The sequence below is a fragment of the Eleutherodactylus coqui genome, chromosome 10 (genome assembly GCF_035609145.1).
Source record: "Eleutherodactylus coqui strain aEleCoq1 chromosome 10, aEleCoq1.hap1, whole genome shotgun sequence".
Classification (NCBI taxonomy): Eukaryota; Metazoa; Chordata; class Amphibia; order Anura; family Eleutherodactylidae; genus Eleutherodactylus; species Eleutherodactylus coqui.
In genome coordinates, this window is record NC_089846.1 from 104,408,555 (window position 1) to 104,433,517 (window position 24,963).

Consider the following 24,963-nt stretch of genomic DNA (forward strand, 5'->3'; position numbering starts at 1 on the left):
ATCTCTGGGAGGCGATCATGGCAAAGGGTCAGCCATAAAACTATCAGGGCATCTCTGGGAGGCGAGCATGGCAAAGGGTCAGCCATAAAACTATCATTCAGGGCATCTCTGGGAGGCGATCATGGCAAAGGGTCAGCCATAAAACTATCATTCAGGGCATCTCTGGGAGGCGATCATGGCAAAGGGTCAGCCACAAAACTATCATTCAGGGCATCTCTGGGAGACGATCATGGCAAAGGGTCAGCCATAAAACTATCATTCAGGGCATCTCTGGGAGGCGATTATGGCAAAGAGTCAGCCACAAAACTATCATTCAGGGCATCTCTGGGAGGCGATCATGGCAAAGGGTCAGCCACAAAACTATCATTCAGGGCATCTCTGGGAGGCGATCATGGCAAAGGGTCAGCCATAAAACTATCATTCAGGGCATCTCTGGGAGGCGATCATGGCAAAGGGTCACCCACAAAACTATCATTCAGGGCATCTCTGAGAGACGATCATGGCAAAGGGTCAGCCACAAAACTATCATTCAGGGCATCTCTGGGAGGCGATCATGGCAAAGGGTCAGCCATAAAACTATCATTCAGGGCATCTCTGGGAGGCGATCATGGCAAAGGGTCAGCCATAAAACTATCATTCAGGGCATCTCTGGGAGGCGATCATGGCAAAGGGTCAGCCATAAAACTATCATTCAGGGCATCTCTGGGAGGCGATCATGGCAAAGGGTCAGCCACAAAACTATCATTCAGGGCATCTCTGGGAGGCGATCATGGCAAAGGGTCAGCCATAAAACTATCATTCAGGGCATCTCTGGGAGGCGATCATGGCAAAGGGTCAGCCATAAAACTATCATTCAGGGCATCTCTGGGAGGCGATCATGGCAAAGGATCAGCCATAAAACTATCATTCAGGGCATCTCTGGGAGACGATCATGGCAAAGGGTCAGCCACAAAACTATCATTCAGGGCATCTCTGGGAGGCGATCATGGCAAAGGGTCAGCCATAAAACTATCATTCAGGGCATCTCTGGGAGGCGATTATGGCAAAGGGTCAGCCACAAAACTATCATTCAGGGCATCTCTGGGAGGCGATCATGGCAAAGGGTCAGCCACAAAACTATCATTCAGGGCATCTCTGGGAGGCGATCATGGCAAAGGGTCAGCCATAAAACTATCATTCAGGGCATCTCTGGGAGGCGATCATGGCAAAGGGTCACCCACAAAACTATCATTCAGGGCATCTCTGGGAGACGATCATGGCAAAGGGTCAGCCACAAAACTATCATTCAGGGCATCTCTGGGAGACGATCATGGCAAAGGGTCAGCCACAAAACTATCATACAGGGCATCTCTGGGAGGCGATCATGGCAAAGGGTCAGCCATAAAACTATCATTCAGGGCATCTCTGGGAGGCGATCATGGCAAAGGGTCAGCCATAAAACTATCATTCAGGGCATCTCTGGGAGACGATCATGGCAAAGGGTCAGCCACAAAACGATCATACAGGGCATCTCTGGGAGGCGATCATGGCAAAGGGTCACCCACAAAACTATCATTCAGGGCATCTCTGGGAGGCGATCATGGCAAAGGGTCAGCCATAAAACTATCATTCAGGGCATCTCTGGGAGGCGATCATGGCAAAGGGTCACCCACAAAACTATCATTCAGGGCATCTCTGGGAGACGATCATGGCAAAGGGTCAGCCACAAAACTATCATTCAGGACATCTCTGGGAGACGATCATGGCAAAGGGTCAGCCATAAAACTATCATTCTGGGCATCTCTGGGAGGCGATCGTGGCAAAGGGTCAGCCACAAAACTATCATTCAGGACATCTCTTGAAGGCGATCATGGCAAAGGGTCAGCCACAAAACGATCATTCATTGTTGCTCCTGATTATCGGCAGCGCCATATATAAATGGAAGCCCTGATTCTAGTGACTGTTACATTCTAGCGCAGGTCTACACTGGCGTCATAAACTTGTAGCATGTTACCCCGGGGTGGCATTGCACTCTGATGTCGGTCACCGGCCATAATTGTGTTCTATTGACTCAAGTTGCGCTCTTTTTCAGCTTACAATGGTGGTTGATAGTGCCACGGCTGTGATTGTGTTCCTCCTTGTCATACAGTTTGATTGGAGTTTTTGGCTTGAAGGTAAAGTAGTTCTCACAATAAGTGTTGCTGGCATATCGCTAATACATACCGTCACTTTGTATCGGAGCGGTTACACCCCGTTTCCTCCCAGTTCTGCTATGGCTGCTTAAGGTTTTTGGTTTTCTTTCTTTATGAGCTTGTAGCACAATAGAAAATGTAACTAATAATGTTGCAACAGACTTAAAAATGTCAATTCTACAGTAATATTTCTTATATGAAGTGAAACCTGCTGATCTCATCTCTTCCGTATTCCATATGGAACCTCACTGCAAACCAGCGTGAATAAGATGTCACGGCCATATTGGTAATTCAGTGTAAGGCCGACTGCACATGACCAGGTCAGATTCTGCATGCGGGATCCCGCAGCGGAGTCCGACCCTGTGCCCGGCCGGTGACCCCATATCCCTGTCTGGATTCTTTGTATTATGTACCATCCGAGAAACACATGATAATGCCACACAGTCGCTAGGCGATAAAACGGATCCCGCAACCTTTCCGCAGTGATGATTGCGGGAGGGCTGCGGGTCGGATAGCTTCCATTGACTTTAATGAAAACCGTCTGCACAGATCCGCCTTCAAATAGAGCATGCTGCGATTTTTCCTTTTTTTTTTTTTTTTTTTCCCTCCGAAAGCGGAAAATCGCAATTAATTTACACTCGTGGGCAGGAAAACCCGCTTTTCCGTAGCGTGCTATGGAAGGTATTTGTTGTGGAATCCGGATTTAAATTGCGGAATCCACAATGGTCTTCCTTGCAGACAATCTACGACGTTCTGCACCAATTCAAACCCATGGAGCACCCACATGTGTGCTCACATGAGCAGACAGCGATTACGATTTTCCGCTTTTGGAGGAAAAATCGCAGCATGCTCCATTTGGCTTCCATTGAAGTCAGTGGAAGTCGTCCGACCTGCGGCCCTTCTGCAATTGACATTGCAGAAAGGTCGCGGGACCCACGTCATCGCCTAGCGACAGCACGGAAGAATCTGCACTGCGCATGTCTGACGGCTCGCCGCCCAGGTCATTCGCAGTACAGAAAGCTGCCTGCAGACGACAAGAAATGACAGGTACGCAGGGTCACCAGCCGTACACGGGGTCGGATTCCAGTGTCGGATCCAAAATCCCACTCGGTCGTGTGCAGCTGGCCTAAGACTCAGATGACCATATAGTAAAATGCTGTGTATAAAATGTAATTGTGTATGTACATCGTTTTCGGCCGTACCCATAGAGAGCAATAGGGCTGTACGTGCGTAATATGTGGTAAAATACAACATGCTGCGTCCCCTTTTTTTTTATGCCTATATTGTACACCATTCTGAATGGATCAATGATAAGGCGTTGTTCACACTATCGTGTTTTGCTTCCGTTTAGCTGTTCTGTTGTTCCAAAGAACAAGCAAATGCATTTGTTTCGGTTTTTCATTGACGGCAATGTTAAAAAAAACATCCGTTTTTGGTTGCGCTTTTTGGACTAGAGGCAAAAGCACAGCAGTCTGCTCCGTTGCTCAGCTTAATGACGGACGGTCTTCAGTTTCAGTGTAGGTCTAGTGGGCACAAGAACGTAAGCGTTTTCTTTCCGTGTAACTGCTCCCACGACAGGACAGCCAGTGTGAACATAGCCCAAGTCCAGCAATGGAGAATACCGTATCCAGAATAGAAGCAAACGTGGAGCAAAGCCAAATGTGACTTCCTCAAACCTGCGGTCATGTCTGAAGAATGTTAAATGTAATCAAGTGGTCTTAGGTGCAGGACTTTAGACACAATGAGAATGGCTCAAAAATCGTTCAAAGCCGTCTTTTGAGCGATTCTCGTTCTGTCTAAATGCAGGGACATCATGTAGTTTTTGTGCACGAGTTGTTGATCGCTTAATTCTAGCGTTCAGCTGTTATCAGCGGAGCAGGCTGTTATCAGTCGGCTTCGCTGATAACATTCTCTATGCCTGTGTCTTGCTGTGAATTCACAGTGGAGAGACTAGCAGTCAGAGCGGAGAAGAATACAGCTGTTTATGCAAAGCAGCTGTATTGTTTTATTAGCGGCCGCGGCGGCGGTGTCGCTCTCCGCTTGTATATTCTATAGAAGCTACTTAGCTACTATAAAGTGTGCAAAGATGATCGTTCAAAACTGTCACTCAGACTATCGTTTTAGCGACTTTTGAGCGATCATCTATCAGTGTAAATGGGGATTTACTTAAAGGGGTTGTCCCGCGGCAGCAAGTGGGTCTATACACTTCTGTATGGCCATATTAATGCACTTTGTAATGTACATTGTGCATTAATTATGAGCCATACAGAAGTTATAAGAAGTTTTTCACTTACCTGCTCCGTTGCTAGCGTCCTCGTTCCCATGGAGCCGACTAATTTTGGCAGTCTAATGGCCAAATTAGCCGCGCTTGCGCAGTCCGGGTCTTCTTCTTTCTTCAATGGGGCCGCTCGTGCAGGATGCCGGCTCCGTGTAGCTCCGCCCCGTCACGTGCCGATTCCAGCCAATCAGGAGGCTGGAATCGGCAATGGACCGCACAGAAGCCCTGCGGTCCACCGAGAGAGAAGATCCCGGCGGCCATCTTCAGCAGGTAAGTATAGAAGTCACCGGAGCGCAGGATTCAGGTAAGCGCTGAGCGGTTTTTTTTTTAAGTCCCTGCATCGGGGTTGTCTCGCGCCGAACGGGGGGGGGGGGGGTTGGAAAAAAAAAAACCGTTTCGGCGCGGGACAACCCCTTTAAGGCAAAATGTCAGTGTTTGCAAAACACGAGGCATTCTTACAGAAGATTACTCAATCATGAGGCTGTTCTTATTGTCATCTGCATTGATGAAATACTGCCTTGTACCCGCTGCTGTCATCGCTACGTGGGTCGCTATGCTTTTATCTGTAAACAGATAGCTTGTAAATGGCCGACAGCTTTTCGTGGCCTCGGTGATGAAATGCCAATGTTTGCCTTTTCTGGTGATGGTTCTGTAGCCTCCCTGTTCTTGTGAGAAAAAACTTTTCTGTTCAGGTTTGTAATGTTGTGCAATGCTCATATGCAGAACCCAACTAATGTTGTGCAGCTGCTGTATGAAGAAATGGAGCATACTTATAGTAGACGGAAAATATTAATGAGTCGGTCAGATATGTCCTAAAAATGGGATCTTTCGGGGCTCTGGTCAGCGGGATCCCTAAAAAAAAAAAAGGCACCCCGTTATCTGTGCTTAAAGGGGTTGTCCCCCGAAACAAAGTTGGGGTATACACTTCTGTATGGCCATATTAATGCACTTTGTAATGTACATCGTGCATTAAATATGAGCCATCCAGAAGTTATTCACTTACCTGTTCCGTTGCTGGCGTCCCCGTCTCCATGGTGCCGTCTAATTTTCAGCGTCTAATCGCCCGATTAGACACGCTTGCGCAGTCCGGTCTTCTCCGTGTTGAATGGGGCCGCTCGTGCCGGAGAGCGGCTCCTCGTAGCTCCGCCCCGTCACGTGTGCCGATTTCAGCCAATCAGGAGGCTGGAATCGGCAATGGACCGCACAGAAGACCTGCGGTCCACCGAGGGTGAAGATCCCGGCGGCCATCTTCACAAGGTAAGTAAGAAGTCACCGGAGCGCGGGGATTCGGGTAAGTACTATCCGGTTTTTTTTTTTTTTTAAACCCCTGCATCGGGTTTGTCTCGCGCCGAACGGGGGGGCTATTGGGGAAAAAAAAAAACCCGTTTCGGCGCGGGACAACCCCTTTAATGTAAAGTCACTATGCTGAGTCAAACCAACTCACGTAAAGATTATTTATTTAGGATATAGATCTTCATGGTGTTAAGCAAGAAAAGGTAACAATAACAGGAAGTTACAATGTTATTGAGCACAGATACACCATTCTCTTCGATGAGCTTCCAAACAGCAGAATGATTTTTAGCGGGTTGTCGGGTGATTTTGTTAAATCCCTTCCTGGACTTGCACATACCTGTAATCCCCTCGTAAGCCCCTGGGGGCATCGGAGAGCTCTGGGTCCAGTCCTGGTGACCCCACACACTTCAACAACAAAGAACAAAACTAACTAAACATCTGAGGGTCAGATAAGGTTCCTCTCTAACATTGTTTGGTGCATCGAATTCCAGTTTTAAGGGGCTTTAACATGATTATATGTTTTTTAGAATTTTTATCTCCACTTTCCAAAAAGCCCTAACTCTTATTGTGTGAGGAGCTTGTTTGTTGGGGGTACAGAGCGAAAGAACACATCAATCCTGCCTAACTAACGCCGCACACTGTGGTGTGAATTACACAAACACTTATTTTGTATGTGAGCTGGTCTTCCACGTTTTGGGGACATGGCAACAGTCAAACCTGTAAGCACTTGATATGGACATCGCTGAGCAACGCTTGACTCTTCCTAGCGGCGCTGATGGCTGAAGCACAACAGTGCCGCTAGACCTAACATACACAATTTGGCCGGGCCTGACAGCCACTCAATGCATCGAACTCAAATTTAATGCTTTTACGGCGGTGGTGAGGATGTCACAAATCTAATGACTCCAAAGGTCACACAAAGGGGGCAAAGTGTGGGGCAAGAATAAGCCTGCAGGCTTATATTAGAGATAGATAATACACAGGGCACAATAGTAGTTAGCACTGTACAAAGGGGGCACTACTAGTGCGTGAGATTCCAAGGGGGCACTAACCACGATATGCTAACTGTGATATAGGGGGTATTATTGGTGTTATACAGTGTATGCTGCACACAAGGAAACAAAAACCAGGCAGCACTCAGGGGAATCTTACACATTCCTCTTCTCTGGATTTGTGCTACCTTCCCTCTGAGCCCTGCCTTGTTTTTATTTCCTTGTGTGCTGCATCTATGCCAAGACCCATTAACCCTCTTGAGGACGCGGCCCTTTTATTTTGCCCTGGTATTACCTCCCCACTTTAAAAAAAAAAATGTAACTTTTGTTTATCCGTCAACGTCGCTGTATGAGGGCTTGTTTTTCGCAGGACGAGTTGTATTTTCTAATGGTACTGTGTATTGTACCATAGGATGTGCTGAAAAACTTTAAAACCATTCTAAGTGGCTTGAAATAGAAAAAAACGCGATTCCGCCGTATATTTGTACGCCGTACACATTGCAGTAAAAATGATACGATAACTTTATTCTTTGGGACATTTTTATTACGCCGATACAATCAATATTTGCAGCACTTTTTTTTTTTTTGGTGGACTAAGAAAAAAAATTTTTTTTTTTAAAGCTTTTGTCTGCCGCCATCTTCTGACAGCCATAACTTTTTTAAATTTTTCTGTTGATTATAATTGCGTGAGGGCTTATTTTCTGTAGGACGTGCTGTTTTGGAGTACATAGGACTTTTGATCGCTTTTTATTTCTTCTTTGAGACGGGGTGAACAAAAAAAAGCGTAATTCTGACGTTGTGTATTTTCTCTTTTAGACAACGTTCACTGTGCGGGATAAATAGCGCATATCTTTGATAGATCTGCTTTTGGGTTTTGTTTTTTTGGGGTTTTTTTTAATTATAAATATGGGGAAAGGGTTTTTTTGAACTTATCACCTTTTTAATCTCTTTTTTTTTTTTTTTTTTTGTAGTTGAATATGCTTACTACCATAGTATTACAATATACCGTAATCTGACAGGCAGTCTATCCAGGCATGGCATAATTGGTAATTTATAGTGGCAGCACTGGGGGCCTTCAGAGGGCCCTCAGCTGCAATGGCAACTGAACAGCACCCCACAATTTTATTGCCAGGGGGGGCAGTTTGGGACTACCAAACTCCAATCAGGCATTTAAATGCCGTTGTCAGAAATGACAGTGGCATTTCTAGGGTTAACAGCCCTGATGAGTGTTTTGTATGACAGCCATCCTGGATGGTGGAAATGTGACGTCCTGCTTTGTGGATACTTCTGCTCCCGTGGCCTCTAGGTGGACAGGACCGCTTGATCCTCCTGTCACACCGGATGAGAGTCTGGAACGACTTTTCTTCTTACAGTTCTGCAATAAGGTAAAGATTACGCTGTGGATTATAAAATCCTCAGCATGCGCGTTCTTGTCGTAGATTCCTTGCAGCAGTGATGGCGTGCCTGTATACTGTTGGCAGCAGTGTGGTGGGGTACATGGGCGCGTCATCACCGCAGCCAAGTAAGTAATGCCCAGGGGGAACACTAGGGGGCAGCAGGGGAATAAATCGGTGAGTAGAGCTTTTTCTTTTTGTTACAATGGACTTTGGCTGGTTTTAAATACTCCAGAAATTTCACTTACTTCCACGGGTAACATTCCCACGCGAGCCTAATTACAAAATGGACAGAACTCGCACGGGAAAAGAACCCATGCATTTGCATAGGCTCATGCACACAAGCCATTTTTTTTCTCTACTTGGACCAATGGTCTAAGTTAGAAAGATCGCTACATGCCCTATTCTTGTGTGAGTCTCACATGAGAATAGGACATGTAATGTGCCGTGTCCCACGTATATGGCAGCACATGGGAGTAGTCTTTTTGTCTGTAATTTGGGTAACGGTCAATAAGGCCCAATGTCCATGGACAGGTTTTTGCTGGAGAATTCGCATAGCATATCCATAGACACGCTATGTAAAAGATTCTTCACTGCCCACAAGCAGAAAATCAACTGCGATTTTCGCAGTGGAAAATCGCAGCATGCTCTATTTAATGCAGGAAATCGCACCGACGGCTTCCATTGCAGTCAATGAAAGCCGTCAGATACGCGGCGATTTCAAAATATCAATGTCCTGCACTGTGCATGTACGATAGCCCAGACACTCGTGGCGGATCCGGACAGGTGAGTATGTGTCTCTGATTGGGCACCAGGTCTGATTCCGCTGTGAGATTTCACAGTCGGAATCCGACCCGGCTGTGGGCATGAGCACTAAAAGGGCATAGTCTACATTAGAAGATGCGTTTATACTAGATTAGGGATTCTTCTCATGGGAAATGGTTCATTTAATGGGAACTGCTGCACATGATCAATTGCCCCACAAGTGTGTTTTCTGAACGATATTAAAGGGGTTGTCCCGCGAAAGCAAGTGGGGGTATACACTTCTGTATGGCCATATTAATGCACTTTGTAATGTACATTGTGCATTAATTATGAGCCATACAGAAGTTATTCACTTACCTGTTCCGTTGCTAGCGTCCTCGTCTCCATGGTGCCGTCTAATTTCAGCGTCTAATCGCCCGATTAGACGCGCTTGCGCAGTCCGGTCTTCTCCCTTCCGAATGGGGCCGCTCGTGCCGGAGAGCTGCTCCTTGTAGCTCCGCCCCGTCACGTGTGCCGATTCCAGCCAATCAGGAGGCTGGAATCGGCAATGGAGCGCACAGAGCCCACGGTGCACCATGGGAGAAGACCCGCGGTGCATCGTGGGTGAAGATCCCGGCGGCCATCTTACTAAGGTAAGTAAGAAGTCGCGGGAGCGTGGGGATTCGGGTAAGTACTGGACTTTTTTTTTTTTTTTTACCCCTGCATCGGGTTTTTCTCGCGCCGAACGGGGGGGCTATTGAAAAAAAAAAAAACCCGTTTCGGCGCGGGACAACCCCTTTAAGGCCCCCCTTCCACGAATCTCAACCGTGGGAGCCGCCGCCCGGGAGCAGGAGCCGGCAGACGGATCTCCGCTGTCAGCTTATCTGACAGGTAGGCTGACTGCGGAGAATCGCGGCAATTCGCAGCATGCTGGGAACTGCTGGCCGCGAGCGGAGAATCGCAATGATTCTCCGCTCGTGGACAGGAGGCCGGCGCTTTCCATAGCAATGTTATGGAAAGCTTCAGACAGCGTGATTCGCCTGCGATTTACCGCCGGCGAAATCACGCCCATGAACAGGGGGCCTTAGGGCTAAGATTATATATACTTTTTTCCAGTGGTAACAGCGACAAAGTGTAAGTATTAAATGTTCCAGCTATGTCATGGGCCATCATTTTTTTTCATATCGCAGACCTGATTATTAATAATTACAAAGCCATTTGCACTATTAAAGCGGATCTGTTGACTTAATATGTCACCCTATGTAATGGTAACATTGCAGAAACGGGTCCATACTACTAGAAGCCAAAATGTGGCATAAAAGTTTCTTGTGGCCTTTGGCTAATTAGGGTGTTGACAGAACACAGCTGACTCCTAGCATGGTGTGTTTATAAGGATGGCGCTCTCCCCACCCCTCAGGGTGACGATTGACGGGCTGCCGTGTATGCACACATACACATCGGTCTGAGCAGTGAGGGGCGCATTCTCATGAATGTACCAGACTCAAAACTACAAGTTCGCTGTGCTGTTTCAGAGTTGCTATTAACCAAAAGGCACAACTTTTTTTAAATTTTTTTTTTGTCGTTTTGGCTACTTGGAGTATGGACCTGTATAGCTGTAATATAGATAAAGTAGCACATTAGCCTGATAGGTCCGCTTTAATGATGAGATTACACATTCATGTGCTACTTTTGTAGTATTTTCTGAATATTAGCAGAAAGCCCATCCCAGGGCGGTGACTCTAATCTATATATGTTTAAATATACATGGTCAGGAAAATCGTTATACTGCAAAGGCAGAAGCTTTCTCGAAAATTAGATGCATAGGTGCACGTAAACCATGGCTGCAACAATAGAGGACCAGCTGAAACGCGTGGCAACAGCAATCGTACACATTCAACATCTGAATAGAAATGCATAACTCTTGTATATACTAACCACATAAAATGAAAGGTTCTTGGCAAATATTTTGATCAAAGCATGTGGGCCCACCTGTCACCTCCAGGTGACCGTGCTTACGGATGGGTCCTAACACTAACGTAGACCTCTTTTTTGGGCGTTAGTCTCCAATTGATTCAGGGTAGTAGGGTACCAGGCCATGTGGTCTAATTATAATTACTTGTAAAAGATGGGTTTCCTACCTTTTTAATAGACACCCCTCCTTGGGCGTAAGCCTATGAATGAATCCAGGGAAAGTAAGATACCAAGTTATATAGCCTAATTAAAAATGAATGGGTCAGATGGATGAGAGGAGTGCACAACACAACTGGGGGCAGCCATTGCTCCGCAAATGCAACAAAAGACACAAGGTCTGCACATCCAACAAATAAGTGAAATACATGATTGCAGAGGTGTTTTGATAACAAAACTCATCATATCAGGCTAAGGCCTCCTTCCCACGAGCGTGACGGGCTCCGCCGCGTAATATTCCGCTGCGAAGCCCGTCACGGCGCCCCCCAGAGCCCCTATACTTACCTGCGGGAGATAGCGTGAAATCGCTTCCCCGCCCGTCACCGCCCACCGCCGCCGCGTCACCAGCCGTGTCACGTGCACGGCCGGCCGTGTCACGTGACGCGGCCGGCCGCGTCATATGGCGTCATATGACGCGCCGCGGTGGGCGGGAAAGCGTTTTTTCACGCTATCTCCCGCTGGTTACAGCGGGAGATAGCGTGAACGGACGGCTTCCATTGACTGCAATGGAAGCCGTCAGTGCGTACAGCCCGTCCTCACCCGCAGAAAATAGAGCATGCTGCGGGTGAGGACGGGAGAAATCGCGGTGCGTAATTCCGCGGTGGAATTACGCATCGTGAGCATTGTGCTATTAGGTTCAATAGAACCTAATAGCTGCGGGCAACGCAGCGGATTTTCGCCGCGAATTACGCGGCGGAAATCCGTTCGTGGGAAGGAGGCCTAAGGCCTCCTGCCGACAGCAGCTGCGATAATTCTCGCAGCGGGATGCGAGTCGTGCCCCTGCAGTGACCCCCATGGCTTACCTCCTCCTGGTGTCTTCTCCGCTCTGTTATGTGCCGGCTGCCGCCCATCCGGCGCAGAGCAGAGCCGGCGCGTCAGCCTTGACGTTCCTTTTTGGGCCTCTGCGAGGCTCGCACAGAAATAGGACATGCCGCGATTTGTTTACTGCGCGAGTTTTCACGCAGTCAGATCACGGCTGTCTGCATAGGATTGCATCATATAATGCAATCTTATGGCCTCTGGTACGGGCGAACATTCTGCGGGAAATGCCGCCACTGAATTTCTGCCCGTGTGCAGGAGGCCTAAGGTGTGCGTGTGTGTATAAAATCCCCAATTCAAAAAAGTTGGGACGTTGCATAATGGTAATAAAATAAGAATGCAATGGTTTGGAAATCTCCTAACCATATTTCATTCACAATAGAACAGAGAACATATCAGAAGGAGAGAGGGAGATATTTTCCCATTTCATTTTTAAAAATTTTTACTCCTTTAGAAATTGACAGCGGCAACACATCTCACAAAGGAAGGGACAAGTGTAACAAATGGCTGGAAAAGTAAGTCGCACTAATGAAAACCAGCTGGAGGCTCAATTTTCTACTAATTCACATGACTGTATAAAAAGAGCATGTTAGAGAGGCAGAGTCTCTCAGAAGCAAAGATGGTTAGAGGTTCACGAATCTGTAAAAAAAAACTTTCAGAAGAATTGTCCTCAACGTAAAATTGTAAAGACTTTGAATATCCCTTTAGCTGTAGTACATAATATCATCAAAATATTCAGAGAATCTGGAGAAATTCATGTGCACAAGGGACAAGACCGACGGTCAATAGCGGATACTCAAGGTCTACAGGCCCTCTGGTGGCGCTGAATTGAAAATGGGCATGATGCTGTAATGCATGAGCTCAGGGAAACTTCCAGAAATCATTGTCTGTGTGCACAGTTCACCGTTCAATGCACAAATGTAAGGTAAATCTGTATCATGCAAAGAGGAAGCCACATATCAACACAATCCAGAAATGCCAGCGTCTTCTCTGGGCCAAAGCCCATTTGACTCAAGAAGAGGGATCATGCACCGCCAGTTATCGGCGCATAGTGCAGCTCTTTTTCTTACGGTATTTGTGATGGAACGTCCGACCATTCTTTTTTTTTTTTTTTTTTACATTTTACACCGCGTCCAAACTTTTTGGGAATCGGCATTGTGTCTGTATATTTAGACCTTCTATGAGAACATTTTTTGTATTACAGGTAAAAACATACAATAAGATCCCATATGAATAAAGTTATGTAAAAGCAGATCCGAGGTGCCTTTCCCACAACACTACTTTCTCTTCTCCAGTTTTCTCTTAGATTTTAGTTTTGATACATATTTTGCATCTCTGTGTAACCCATGGTGGTGGGAGTTCTTCCTTCATCTTTCTCTGCCCCTCCCTTGTCTAGTTTAGCCAACTTGCTATATTGTTCTGACTATACCTGTTGACGCCTGTGAATACGACATACCTGTATATGGAAGCAAGACATGTGGCCAAAAAAAAAAAATTAGATCGCGTTTATTTCCTCATTGGAACTTCTGAAAAAGAAAACCTACTGAGATCTGATCCCATGACTCATACAGGGAAATGAAATCCGAATCTGCTCTTTAGACATCACATGCGGTCACGTCAGCTTCTCCATATTTCATAACGGATAGCCCCATATTTATATTCTGGATTGTGTTAAAGAGAATTTGCTTGAAGACTTCCTGCACTTTCAGAAAATGTTTGACACCTCATATAGACCTGTTTAAAGTATTGATCAGTGGGGTTCCTACTGCGGAGACCCCCGCTGATCCCTATAATGAGGGGGCTGCAGACCAGCCGTGCTGTGCTCCCTTGGCTACGTTCGCTCGTTTTTGGCAGCTAAAGACCACCTCGTAAAGGAAGCTTCTATACACCTCTATGAGGCGTCTTCAGCCGCTGGAAGTAGTGAGAAACGAGCGGATATAGTCAAAGTGCCTCAGTGCTCAGGTGAGCTCTGCAACTCCCTCATTCTAAAGATCAGCGGGGGGCTCGGAAGCGGTCCCCCAATGATCAATATGACATGTCAAAAGTTCTCTAAAAGTGCAGATACTCTTTAAGGACCTTTCACACGGGACGGAATAGGCTGCGCCACGTATTGTAAGCCACAGTAAATTTTGCACCAAAATCCATAGACCTGCAGATTTTGGTGCTGAATTGCAAATGGCTTAAAATCTACCTGAAAGTTCGCATCAAAATGAGCAGTTAGACCTGCGGATCTTGTGGAATTCTGCAACTGCGGCTTTGGCTGCGTTCTGCAGCGAAGTTCCATCCCGTTTGAAAGAGTTCTTGGAAAGATTAGGGTTGGACCTCTGATTAGTGGGGCCGGCATACTTAGAGCCCGTGTGATCAGTTACCAGTGGGGGGGTCATATTCTTGTTCTTCTAGTACCTCTGATAGGTTTTACAATATATAAAATATGGCACTTAAATACAAAGTGCAGTCCTTCCATATTATGGTTACATCTTATGTGGCCTGACCTCTGAAATCTGCCGAAAAACTCAAAAAATATCTGCTGGGTTGCAATAAGTGGATGAAAGCTGGATCTGAGCTCGTGATACATGTCAGGTGATAAACCTTCTTTCTGTTTATTGGGTCCTTGTTTGCTTTATTATTGAAGTTATGAAGAGTCCTTTAAATTTGTTGAGGGAGGTTTTTGGGTAAGTGGTGATAATGGATTGCAGAATGTTTTTGCCAAGTGAGAGAACCCAAGCTTTGTTCCCATCACGCCTCTTGTAATAGATCGTGACACAAGATGTCAAGGGTTTCAATATCTTAATTGGTGCTGCTACAAAGGATTCTCCACAAAAACAACAACGCTGACCTCTATTTTTAAGAATTGCTTAATGGTTTGAAGAGGAAAAAGGGAAATAGACTTTTGCGTGATATACATAAATATCTGGCCATTGTCTATTGGTGCTTGCATCGTTGTGTTTTTTACTTGACATCCGACTTGTGACGGATGGCTAGTGGTCATGGACTTGGAGACGTTTCAAAGAAAGTCTTGATTTTAACCCTTTAAGGACGCGGCTATTTATTTATTTATTTATTTTTATTCTCGGTGGTCTGATCGCTCTTGCAGTCTGATGTAATACGATAGTATTTCATTATACCGTGATCTGACAGGCAATATATCAAGCCATACCACAGGCACGGCGTGATAGGTGATGGGCGATGGCAGCCCTGGAGGCTTTCGGAAGGCACCCAACTGCCATGGCAACCTGAATGGCACTCTACGATCTCATGGTAGGGAGGGGGGGGGCGCCATCTGGACAATCCCTTCAACTAAGTGCCACCTGAGAACTCCCTATTGAAGAATTCTCAACTCCAGTCAATCACGTGACCCTCCTTTACCCCCATTCTGGCCATTCAAGACCTGCAATGTCTGCTGAGCCTCAATGGGAGCCCCTTTAAAAGATCTATTTAGAAAACTGCACAGAATTTTGGACCCATTTAAGTGACTATTAACTTTATCGAACATCCATAACACATTTGTATTAAAATGCCAATAAAAGTTATCACCGTTATATGTTTGTAATTAAAAGTGCTGTCATAAAAGAGTTATGTTAGAAGTGTACAAGAATTTGCTTTGAGCTTATTCTTTCTTGGCTTATTAGGTTTACGCTTGAAGAATTTATTTCTGTGTCCGTTGCGCTAATCTTTAATTTATTTTCTTTTGCAGGAAGACCTTTTGTCACTCTGTGTCTCAGAAACTACCTTACAAGAAGCTTGTATCCCTGAGCTGAGAGTGGTGTCACACAGCCTTAAAGATGCCATAAATTACACCTCTGATAAGTATTAAGAGGGGAGCTTGAAGATCTGTGGTCGTCTGCTAAACGTGATGACGGCCTGGTCCATGGTCAAAAAACTGGAAATGGAAAAGAAGAGGCCGTCCAAAGAAGAAAGGGCGGCTGCAAATGAGATGGACTATTCACAAGACCTAGGAGACTGCAGTGAATCTGATGAATGGACCAGCTCTGAGAGTGAAGCAGAACAGCAAGGAGGCCGGAGTGGAATTGGGAGTTATGTTGGTACGCTTTTTCAAGGTATGGACATTGCAAGTAAGCCACACAGACAACTTTGTAGATCACCGTGTTTGGACCGTCCCAGCTTCTCCCAGAGCAGCATTCAAGTTCTGCCCGAGAGCCAAGCAAAGCTGGAAGATACTAGAAGTAGCTTGGACAAGGAGTATCAAGCGAAGATGGACTTTGCTCTAAAGTTGGGATATAGTGGAGACCAAATCCAAGCCGTCCTCAACAAGCTGGGTACAGATGCTCTTATCAACGATATCCTGGCGGAGCTGGTGAGACTGGGAAATAAGGGGGATTCAGAAGCACAGAACAGTGGAGACGTCGCCAGTACCAGCCTTGTCCCCAGAGGCCCTTGCCCCAAAGAGATTGCAAGTCCAGAACTATCTTTAGAAGATGAAATTGTTGACAACACCGACAACCTCCGACCCATTGTCATTGATGGCAGCAATGTGGCGATGAGGTTGGTCTTTGAAATAATTATTTATTTGTTAACAGTCATATAGTTGCCACAACTGGCTCATTTTTTCTGTGTAAGGCCACCTGCAGACAGGCGGTCCCGTGCCCCTGCAGAGGCCTGCGGCTTACCCGCTCCCGGTGTCTTCATTCTGTGCTATACGGCGGCAGCCGGCGCATGCGCAGTGAGGAGCCGACCCTTCACCACTGACATTTTTGTGCGGGCCTCTGCGAGCCCCGCACAGAAATAGAACATGCCGCGATTTGTTTTCCGCGTGTGATTTCACGCAGACAAATTGCGGCCGTCTGCCTAGGATTGCGTTTTCTAATGCAATTCTATGACAGCGGCCATGGGCGGAAATTCTGTGGAAAATCCCGCTGCGGAATTTTCGCCCGTGCGCAAGGGCCCTAAGAGCTCCAGCACAGGGCCACATTATAGCTCTTTACAACCTTTGGGCTGTACAAAGTTTATATCATGTCACCCCTAGAGGTTTATGAGCTCCTACTATACCTCTGTATGCCTTGAATTTCATAGACAGGTTCTTTTCTTGGATCCTGTATGAGCAAAGAAAAAGTAAAAACAAAAGAAAAAGTTATGAAAACTTTTATCCGATGACTTTTATGGAGGTTTTCTTGCCTAGAAGCATTGAGTCTACAGCCAAATACCTCCATAACACTGTTACTGTGATGCTCCATACAGTGACACGTGGTGTAATATGCGCGGTCAGTGACTGTCTTGTGCCTAGCCCTGTAGTGTACATGAGGCCAAGGAGCAGCAGAGGCTAGAACTTGGGGTAGACTCGTACGAGGGTGCGGCAAAACGCTGTGTGGGCCCGCATATGCCAGCATATCGCGCGCACGCTGCCGTGCACAGGATTTCTGATTTCCTACTCTGTTGCGTATAAACAATACGGCTCTATTGCGCTGTAAAATAGAACATGCTGCGATCCTTTTACTTTCGTATTCTACACAATTAAAATACGCTAATGTGAGCGTCACAGTGAAAATCAATGTATTTGAATTGCTGCAATGTGCCGCGTATTATCATATGCTTCGGGCGTAATACAGAATTCAAGTACGCTTGTGTGAACCTGGCCTAACTCTCTTGAAAGGCCTCGCTGCATATAAAATATATATCCAGGGTTGCCCGCTACAGTTAGATTTACTTAAATCTGCAATAACTAATGGCCCTTTTACACGGCACGAGAGTCGGGAGTGCTGACGTTACCGCTAAGGTCTTTAGCGCTCGGGCAGAGCATTTACACTGGCGGACTTCACCGCTGCATCGCAAGCTTCTTGCTCAGCGCTTCACCTTCTATATGAAGCACTGAGCGTTTACACAGAGCGACAAGCCCACAAGCCCGCGATCACGCGATGGTTTTAAGGCTAACTGAAAAGTCCGCTTTAAAACTTGTGAAGAATTAGGCCCGCTGCACACGGGCGGATTTAATCCGCAGCGTTGCCCCGCAGCTATTAGGTTCTATTTAACCTAATAGCACAATGCTCACGGTGCGGAATTCCGCCCCGTGAAATCACCCGTCCTCACCCGCGGCATGCTCTATTTGCCGCGGGCGTACGCGCGGACGGCTTCCATTGCAGTCTATGGAAGCCGTCCGTCACGCTATCTTCCGCTATCTTCCACTGTAGCGCTCATGTTCGTCTATTACCCCATTTGTATGAAGGGACGTGGGATCCCCATTCTCATCATTGTGGATCCTAGCATTTGAACCTCTGCCAATCACAGTTATCCACTATCCTGTAGATGGGGGTAAGTTTGAAGCTTGGCACAACCCTATTGTAATTCTGGCTAATGGAGGAGTGCAAAAGTGTAATTTATTCTCGAGGAAATGTGATTTTTTTTTTAAAAGAAATTAGCCTCTATTGAGCTAACCTGTATTAGTTGCACTCATTAGTGACTGCGATCATTTACACAACAGCGCGGCTAGTATAGAACTATCTCGGTGACGTGTCATGGTATATGCATTTCTTAACTTTCTTTTATTTTTCCAGCCATGGCAATAAAGAAGTCTTCTCTTGTCGAGGGATACAGCTGGCTGTGGAATGGTTTCTTGAAAAAGGACATAAAGACATTACGGTGTTTGTGCCGGCATGGAGGAAAGAACAGTCCCGACCCGATGCCCCAATAACTGGTACTTAATTAGTTATGCAGAAATATCCCAACTTTTCCTAGATGTATATGTATCACACTATGAGACGAAACCTTAGAGTTCACTTTCAATGATAAGATTCACAAAGACTTTCACATAAACGCGATTTCTACAACATTTACTTTTGACACCGCAACAAGGGTGAAATATGAAGCACAATAGAAGCAGATTGGGACGTGTCCTGGAGGGAACTTTATATCCTTTTTTTTTTTTTCCTTTTTTAGGCCTCATGTCCACTAGAAAAATACAATCCCCGCCGATTTCTGCTGCGGATTTCCACAGCGGATGCATTGCGGGTGACCATTAACTTGCTTGCTGGAGATCATAAGCAATAAGTTGAATGGAGCCCATCTGCGCGGGATCCGCAGTAAAATAGAGTATGCTGTGGTTTTTTTTTTTACTGCGCATGAAATCCGCAAATCAAATTAAATCCCATCCGCAGGTGTTAAATTCAATTTAATTGACCGCAGATAGCCAATGATTCCCTATGCGCAAATTTGACTGCGGATCTCACTTGCAGAAAAACGTGCAGATTTGCTAGTTCTATTTTCCCAGTGGACATGACGCCTTATACTGAATGATTGGCAGGAAAGCTTTATCGATCTGCTTCCAAAGCAAATGATCTTAACTCTATTTTCCATTTAAGCTATTTGTGCAGCGATTGTGCAGTGTGCATAGAAGAGACATGTTATGTCCGTACAGAACCTACAAGCTATGTACAATGGTTACATTTACTTAGTGTTTTGGGTTTGCTTCCTTAGATCAAGAGATTCTCCGCAAGCTGGAAAAAGAAAAGATCTTGGTCTTCACTCCATCCCGCAGGGTGCAGGGCCGCAGAGTGGTCTGCTACGATGACCGCTTTATAGTTAAGTTGGCCTTCGATTCTGAGGGCATCATTGTGTCTAATGACAACTACAGAGACCTTCAGAACGAGAAACCCGAATGGAAGAAGTTTATCGAGGAAAGGCTTCTTATGTACTCGTTTGTCAATGACAAGTAAGTGGTGTGAAGTAATGTAAAAGATTGCACAAGCCAATCACAATTACATCTTTGCCAATAATTGATGTTTTCATGGCAAACAAGACGTGAAGTTCTGTTCAGAAATGTTTTCACCTATTTATTTTACTCATTTATATAGCTTGTTTTATTATATAATATTCCATGGTGCTGTATAGGGTTAGTCACTTATGTTGGGGCCCTGTTTCCGTTGGAGCTTACAATCTAAATTCACCTATTACTATGTATTTTGGAACATGACACGAAACCAGAGTACCCGGAGGAATCCCATGCAAACAGAGAAAGAAGACACAAACTCCATGCAGATGTTTGCCTTGCTAGGATTTGAACCCAGGACCCCAGAGCTAGAAGGCAACAATTCTAAACACCAGTCACCGCCCTGCCTGCACCAACGGGTCATTTTATTGCTCTGCCTTTTTTTAGTGTTATAAACCATGTTGATTGGGAAGAACTGATGAACCGACTTCATGTAATCCAACGCTTTAGGTCACTTGTAGAGCAAAAAAAATATACTGCAAATAATGTGTGAATCCACCAAATAGTCCCCTCTAGACTCAATAAGATTACCATGATGTGGCATATTTGATCAAAATATGCTAATATACTCCCATTTTTTTACAAAGTAGTTAAAGTTCCACATCTAACATTTAAACAGTCACAAGTTTTTCAACAAGCTTCTTATCACTTAGTAACAAATGAATTTTTCTTTCATAGCTTTAAAACACAGATTAAGTTACAAAGTTGAATAACTTCCTTATACAATATGACTTAAAGGGGTTGTCCCGCGGCCAAAATGAAAATATTTTTCACAGCTCAGTCCCCCATGTTCAGCAAACATCACAAACTACCCATGTAAATCGTTTGTATGGAGCGTTTCTACTCACCATGAAGCAGTTTTAGGAAGTTATAAAATTCTTCTTCCAAGATGGCTGCCGTCATTTCCCAAGGTGCACCGCGGGTCTTCTCCCATGGTGCACCGTGGATGTTCTTCTCCAGTCTGAGCTCCACTGCCGATTACAGCCACCTCATTGGCTGATCGACACAACGTGACGGGGGCGGAGCTACGCGATGCCGCGGAGAAGAGGGAGGAGCCAGGACGCAGCTCGTGAGCCCGGACCATCCAGAAGAGAAATCTTCAGTGCGCAAACGCGACTGTTCGTGCGACCAGAGGAGAAGTTTGGTCGTCGCCATGGAGACGGGGACGCCAGCACCGGGAGGGGGTAAGTATATAACTTCTGTATGGCCAATATTTAATGCACGATGTATATTACAAAGTACATTAATATGGCCAAACAGAAGTGTTTAACCCCACTTGCTGTCGCGGGACAACCCCTTTAAATAGGCCCTTTAGTTTAAACAAGCTTGTGCTTATGTGACAGACGATGTAATAACGAACAAAAGTGCAATTTATTTAACTACATTTTTTTTTTGTACTGAAAAACCACTGTTAAGTGCTGGCTACTGCGGAAGGTGGGGGGTCCCTTCTTCCTAACATGCTGTCCACTGCCTGCTTTGATGTGCAATCCTTCAGTAACGGGCACTGAGATGGATTACAGAAATTGGGGGTTGGTGATGTCTCATGCTTCCTACAGACGTCTATAGGGAGGGGAGGAGGGAGACAGAAGCAAAGAGACCAGTACACAGGTACTGCTGTAGATAATATGGAGTGTTTACCGTCTGACAGCTACTGCAGTCACATCTACACTGCTCAGTACTGCTGTTGTGAGGGTGTTCTATATGGAGATAGAGGATACCGTGTTTCCTTAAAAATAAGACCCTGTCCTATATTAATTTTTGCCTCAAAAGAGGCCCGGGGTCTTATTTTTGGAAGATGTCTTATTAATACCTACCTAACGGGCATGGCCCAGGTCCCTGACTCTGGTCTGCGAAGTTCCATAGCTCCACCAGTCATACTGTACTTCTCGGCTCTTGACAGAACATCACTTCCTGGTTGCGGTATTCATAAATCACTCTCCGCCAATCACAGCCGTCGCGTTGGTTCAGCGAGCACCGCATTGATTGGCTGAGAACAGTGCTCTCTCTCAGCCATCGCTTCCTGGAGGCGGGATTTATGTTCTGTCGGCAGCCGAAAAGTGCAGGATGCCCGGTGGAGCTACGGAACTTTGCAGACCAGCGGGAGGGACCCGGACTGCACCCACTAGGTAATGTATTCATTTTATTTTTAAATGTAGTCTAGCTACGGCTTATTTTGGGGGTAGGGCTTATATTTCAAACCTCCCTGAAAAAAGCCAAAAATCGGGGTAAGTGTTATTTTCGGTATCTTCTCTGTGTGCAGTGTATAGGAGACATCAGAGCAGTGTCCATCCACTAGTTCACAGAAGACTGAAAAAAGTCATATAATGGTTAGAAATGGTGTTTTCCATCATGTAACACACATGGTAGCTTATTCTCAGAGCCACTTGAAAAGTTCTACATATCCACATAAATGTGTGTCCTTCAGTTAAAACACTTATTTATTTGTTTTATCATATTAAGAGGTGCGGACAGACCACATAAAAAACTCCCTAAGTGTTTTGTGACCAGATTCAACTTGCTTTCAGGTTTATGCCTCCCGATGACCCTCTAGGAAGGCACGGCCCTAGCTTGGAAAACTTCTTGCGTAAAAAGCCTGTTGTACCGGAGCATAAGAAGCAACCGTGCCCGTACGGTAAGTCAGTGCTGCATGGTTAGTGGTGTGCTTGTCTTTATAGGTGTTTGAAATAGTGCGTGTCAAGACTGAAATCCACTTAATGTGCTTTTTTCCTACCGATAACTGTAATTTCTGTGATTTTCTGGATTCCTTTTACTACATAGATAAGCTTGAGCTCCACAAATTACCCCTCCATGTGGTCAGGATTGAGGATCCTGGGTCTTTATGTGTTACTTTTGTGTTTATTGCTGCATGAAGAGACTTTATAGCTTTATGTTTTACTTTGTCATTTGGTTGTTTTTAGACCTGCAGACTTGTCATAGATGTGTATTGACGTGAAGTTTGGCAGAATATATCAAGATAATGATAATTGGAAAAGAAATATTGAATCTTGAACATTTTCTGAAACAATCTGACACTGCAGGAATTAATATGAAGTTTAGTTCTTGTATTTTAACAGTTTCTCAATCTGTCGTTTTTTTTCCCAACTTCAGGGAAAAAATGCACCTATGGACACAAATGCAAGTACTACCACCCTGAGCGAGCAAACCAGCCTCTGAGGTCAGTGGCGGATGAGCTCCGTATAAGTGCTAAGCTGTCAGCTGTCAAGACAATGAGTGAAGGTGCCCTGGTTAAATGCGGAACTGGTCCATCAAATTTAAAGGCAGATGGGTCCATTGAAACTAAACGTATAGCCCCCAAAAGGCAGTCTGATCCAAGTATTCGGTCTGCAGCGGTAGAACCAGAGCAGAGACTTTCAGCAGCCCGTAAGTCAGAGGCCAACTCTGTGCCGTCACTGGTGACCGCCCTGAGTGTACCAACCTTGCCGCCTCCTAAGAACCACGCTGTAAGTGCTTTGAACACTCGATCGGCAAGTAGTCCAGTACCAGGATCATCGCAGTTCTCCCACCAAAAATCCTCTCTAGAACATATGACAAGTGTACACTACCCACCAATTTTGGTGACCAACAGCCATGGCAATTCTGTAAGTTACACTGAGGATTATCCAAAATATGAGTCCCTTGGAGATCACGGTTATTACTCAATGCTCAGTGACTTTTCTAACCTAAGCATAAGTAGTATGCATAGCTCGGACTACTACACCTCTGAACAAGACCGAGCAGGTTTTTCCCGAAACTCCAGCCCATGTCCTGACAGCTGCATGAGCCACACTAGTAGCGATTCATACTCTTCTTACAGTGACCTCTATTTGGGCATCACAGAACAAGGTCCTGAGGATAGTATGAAGCCTCAAAGACCTCCACATGGTAGACTACAACCGTTTGTACATGGCTACCATGAAGCACTTACCAGAGTGCAGAGCTATGGGCAGGAAGAACCCATGCATACACCTCGTAAACAGTCATCTTCTCATTTGGCTCTTCATATACAACATCATCCTCTAGTAGGAGCAAGGTCCAGTTGCCCGGGGGATTACCCAGCACCGGAGAGTATGCACCCCACCGCCAATGCTCAACCTGGTAGAGCTTTAGTGATGACCAGAATGGATAGCATATCTGACTCTCGTCTTTACGAAAGTAATCCCATGCGGCAAAGGAGACCACCATTGTGCCGTGAACAGCATGCCAGTTGGGATCCTTTACCATGCCCCACAGACTCCTACGGCTACCACTCATACCCACTGAGCAATAGTCTGATGCAGCCCTGCTATGAACCTGTGATGGTAAGGAGCATGCCAGAGAAGATGGAACAGCTCTGGAGGTCGCCGCACTGGCCGATCATGGCTAGTGAACCCAGAGAGCAACACATCATTCCTGAACATCAATATCAAACCTACAAGAACTTGTGCAACATCTTTCCACAAGGGGTGGTACTCTCGGTCATGGAGAAAAACCCACATCTGACAGACGCACAGCAGCTTGCAGCTGTCATTGTTTCGAAGTTGAGATCGGGTCATCAACACTTTTAATTCGCACCCATATTGTCTGGACAATAGTATCTATTGATCAAGTTGCCTGAATGAAACCTGGCAGTGTTCTACACATTTTTGCTTACTTGGACGACCTAGCTACTAGTTTTCGGGCCTCCCAAGTAAGCTCTATATGGACACGACAAACTTTTACTGTATTTATTTTCTTTTTTAAGCTACACTTTGTGATCTTTACAGCATTCCTGGAGGAGTGCATATTTTATTGTATAGGTATATTTATCCCTGCTAAACCTGCATGGCAGGTGAAAAAACCTCAGTTCCTTGGGGGGTAAGGTCACTCCTCCCTCTTCTTAATAAAGAGGGTGGAAGGGTCGGTTAGGCTCTCTTCGACGCTGGAGTTCCCAGCAGATCATCAAAGCACATGAGTTGCTTGCATTACGTTGTCTCTTCAGCTGTTCATAGAAGCACATATTCATATTGTTAGCAATTATATTGCATGCCGAATTGTGTACTTGCAGTTTAATTCAATATAAATGTGTGTATAGATAGATGTCTCTATCTATCTGTGTATAGTTTTACCTTTTAACCTAATGATTTACAGACAAAAATAAGGACGTCTTTGCTTGACTGCACAAAGACACTGTGTTCCTGGCCACTCGGATCTGTTTGTACCCTTTTTCAGAGATCGCACTACATTTACGGATTTTTATATGTATCGTAGGTATACGTTTGTGTTCCTTTTTGTCGCCTAGACTTCTGCCATGACAATTACAATGGTCTTGTCATACCTCAGTAATAGCCATATGCCTCTAAGTGCAATGAATTGCTTTTGTGCCAGGAATATTCGCTACGGCCTACGTCTT

At 45.5% G+C, this 24,963-nt stretch overlaps 2 protein-coding genes across 2 annotated transcripts in view; both read left to right on the top strand.

Moving 5' to 3' along the window:
- LOC136581124 (uncharacterized protein DKFZp434B061-like) overlaps positions 1-1,917 on the top strand; it is a 16,763-nt gene extending 14,846 nt beyond the window's left edge. Inside the window, exon 2 of the mRNA XM_066582110.1 lies at positions 102-1,917. Within this exon, the coding sequence (XP_066438207.1) occupies positions 102-1,917 (1,816 nt within the window). The remainder of the gene's footprint in view (positions 1-101) is intronic.
- ZC3H12B (zinc finger CCCH-type containing 12B) overlaps positions 1-24,597 on the top strand; it is a 24,843-nt gene extending 246 nt beyond the window's left edge. The window contains exons 2-6 of the mRNA XM_066579866.1: positions 15,573-16,381; positions 18,385-18,524; positions 19,304-19,538; positions 22,121-22,227; positions 22,704-24,597. Coding sequence (XP_066435963.1) covers positions 15,732-16,381; positions 18,385-18,524; positions 19,304-19,538; positions 22,121-22,227; positions 22,704-24,139 — 2,568 coding nt within the window. The 5' untranslated portion in view covers positions 15,573-15,731 and the 3' untranslated portion in view covers positions 24,140-24,597. The remainder of the gene's footprint in view (positions 1-15,572; positions 16,382-18,384; positions 18,525-19,303; positions 19,539-22,120; positions 22,228-22,703) is intronic.
- Positions 24,598-24,963: the final 366 nt, after the last annotated feature.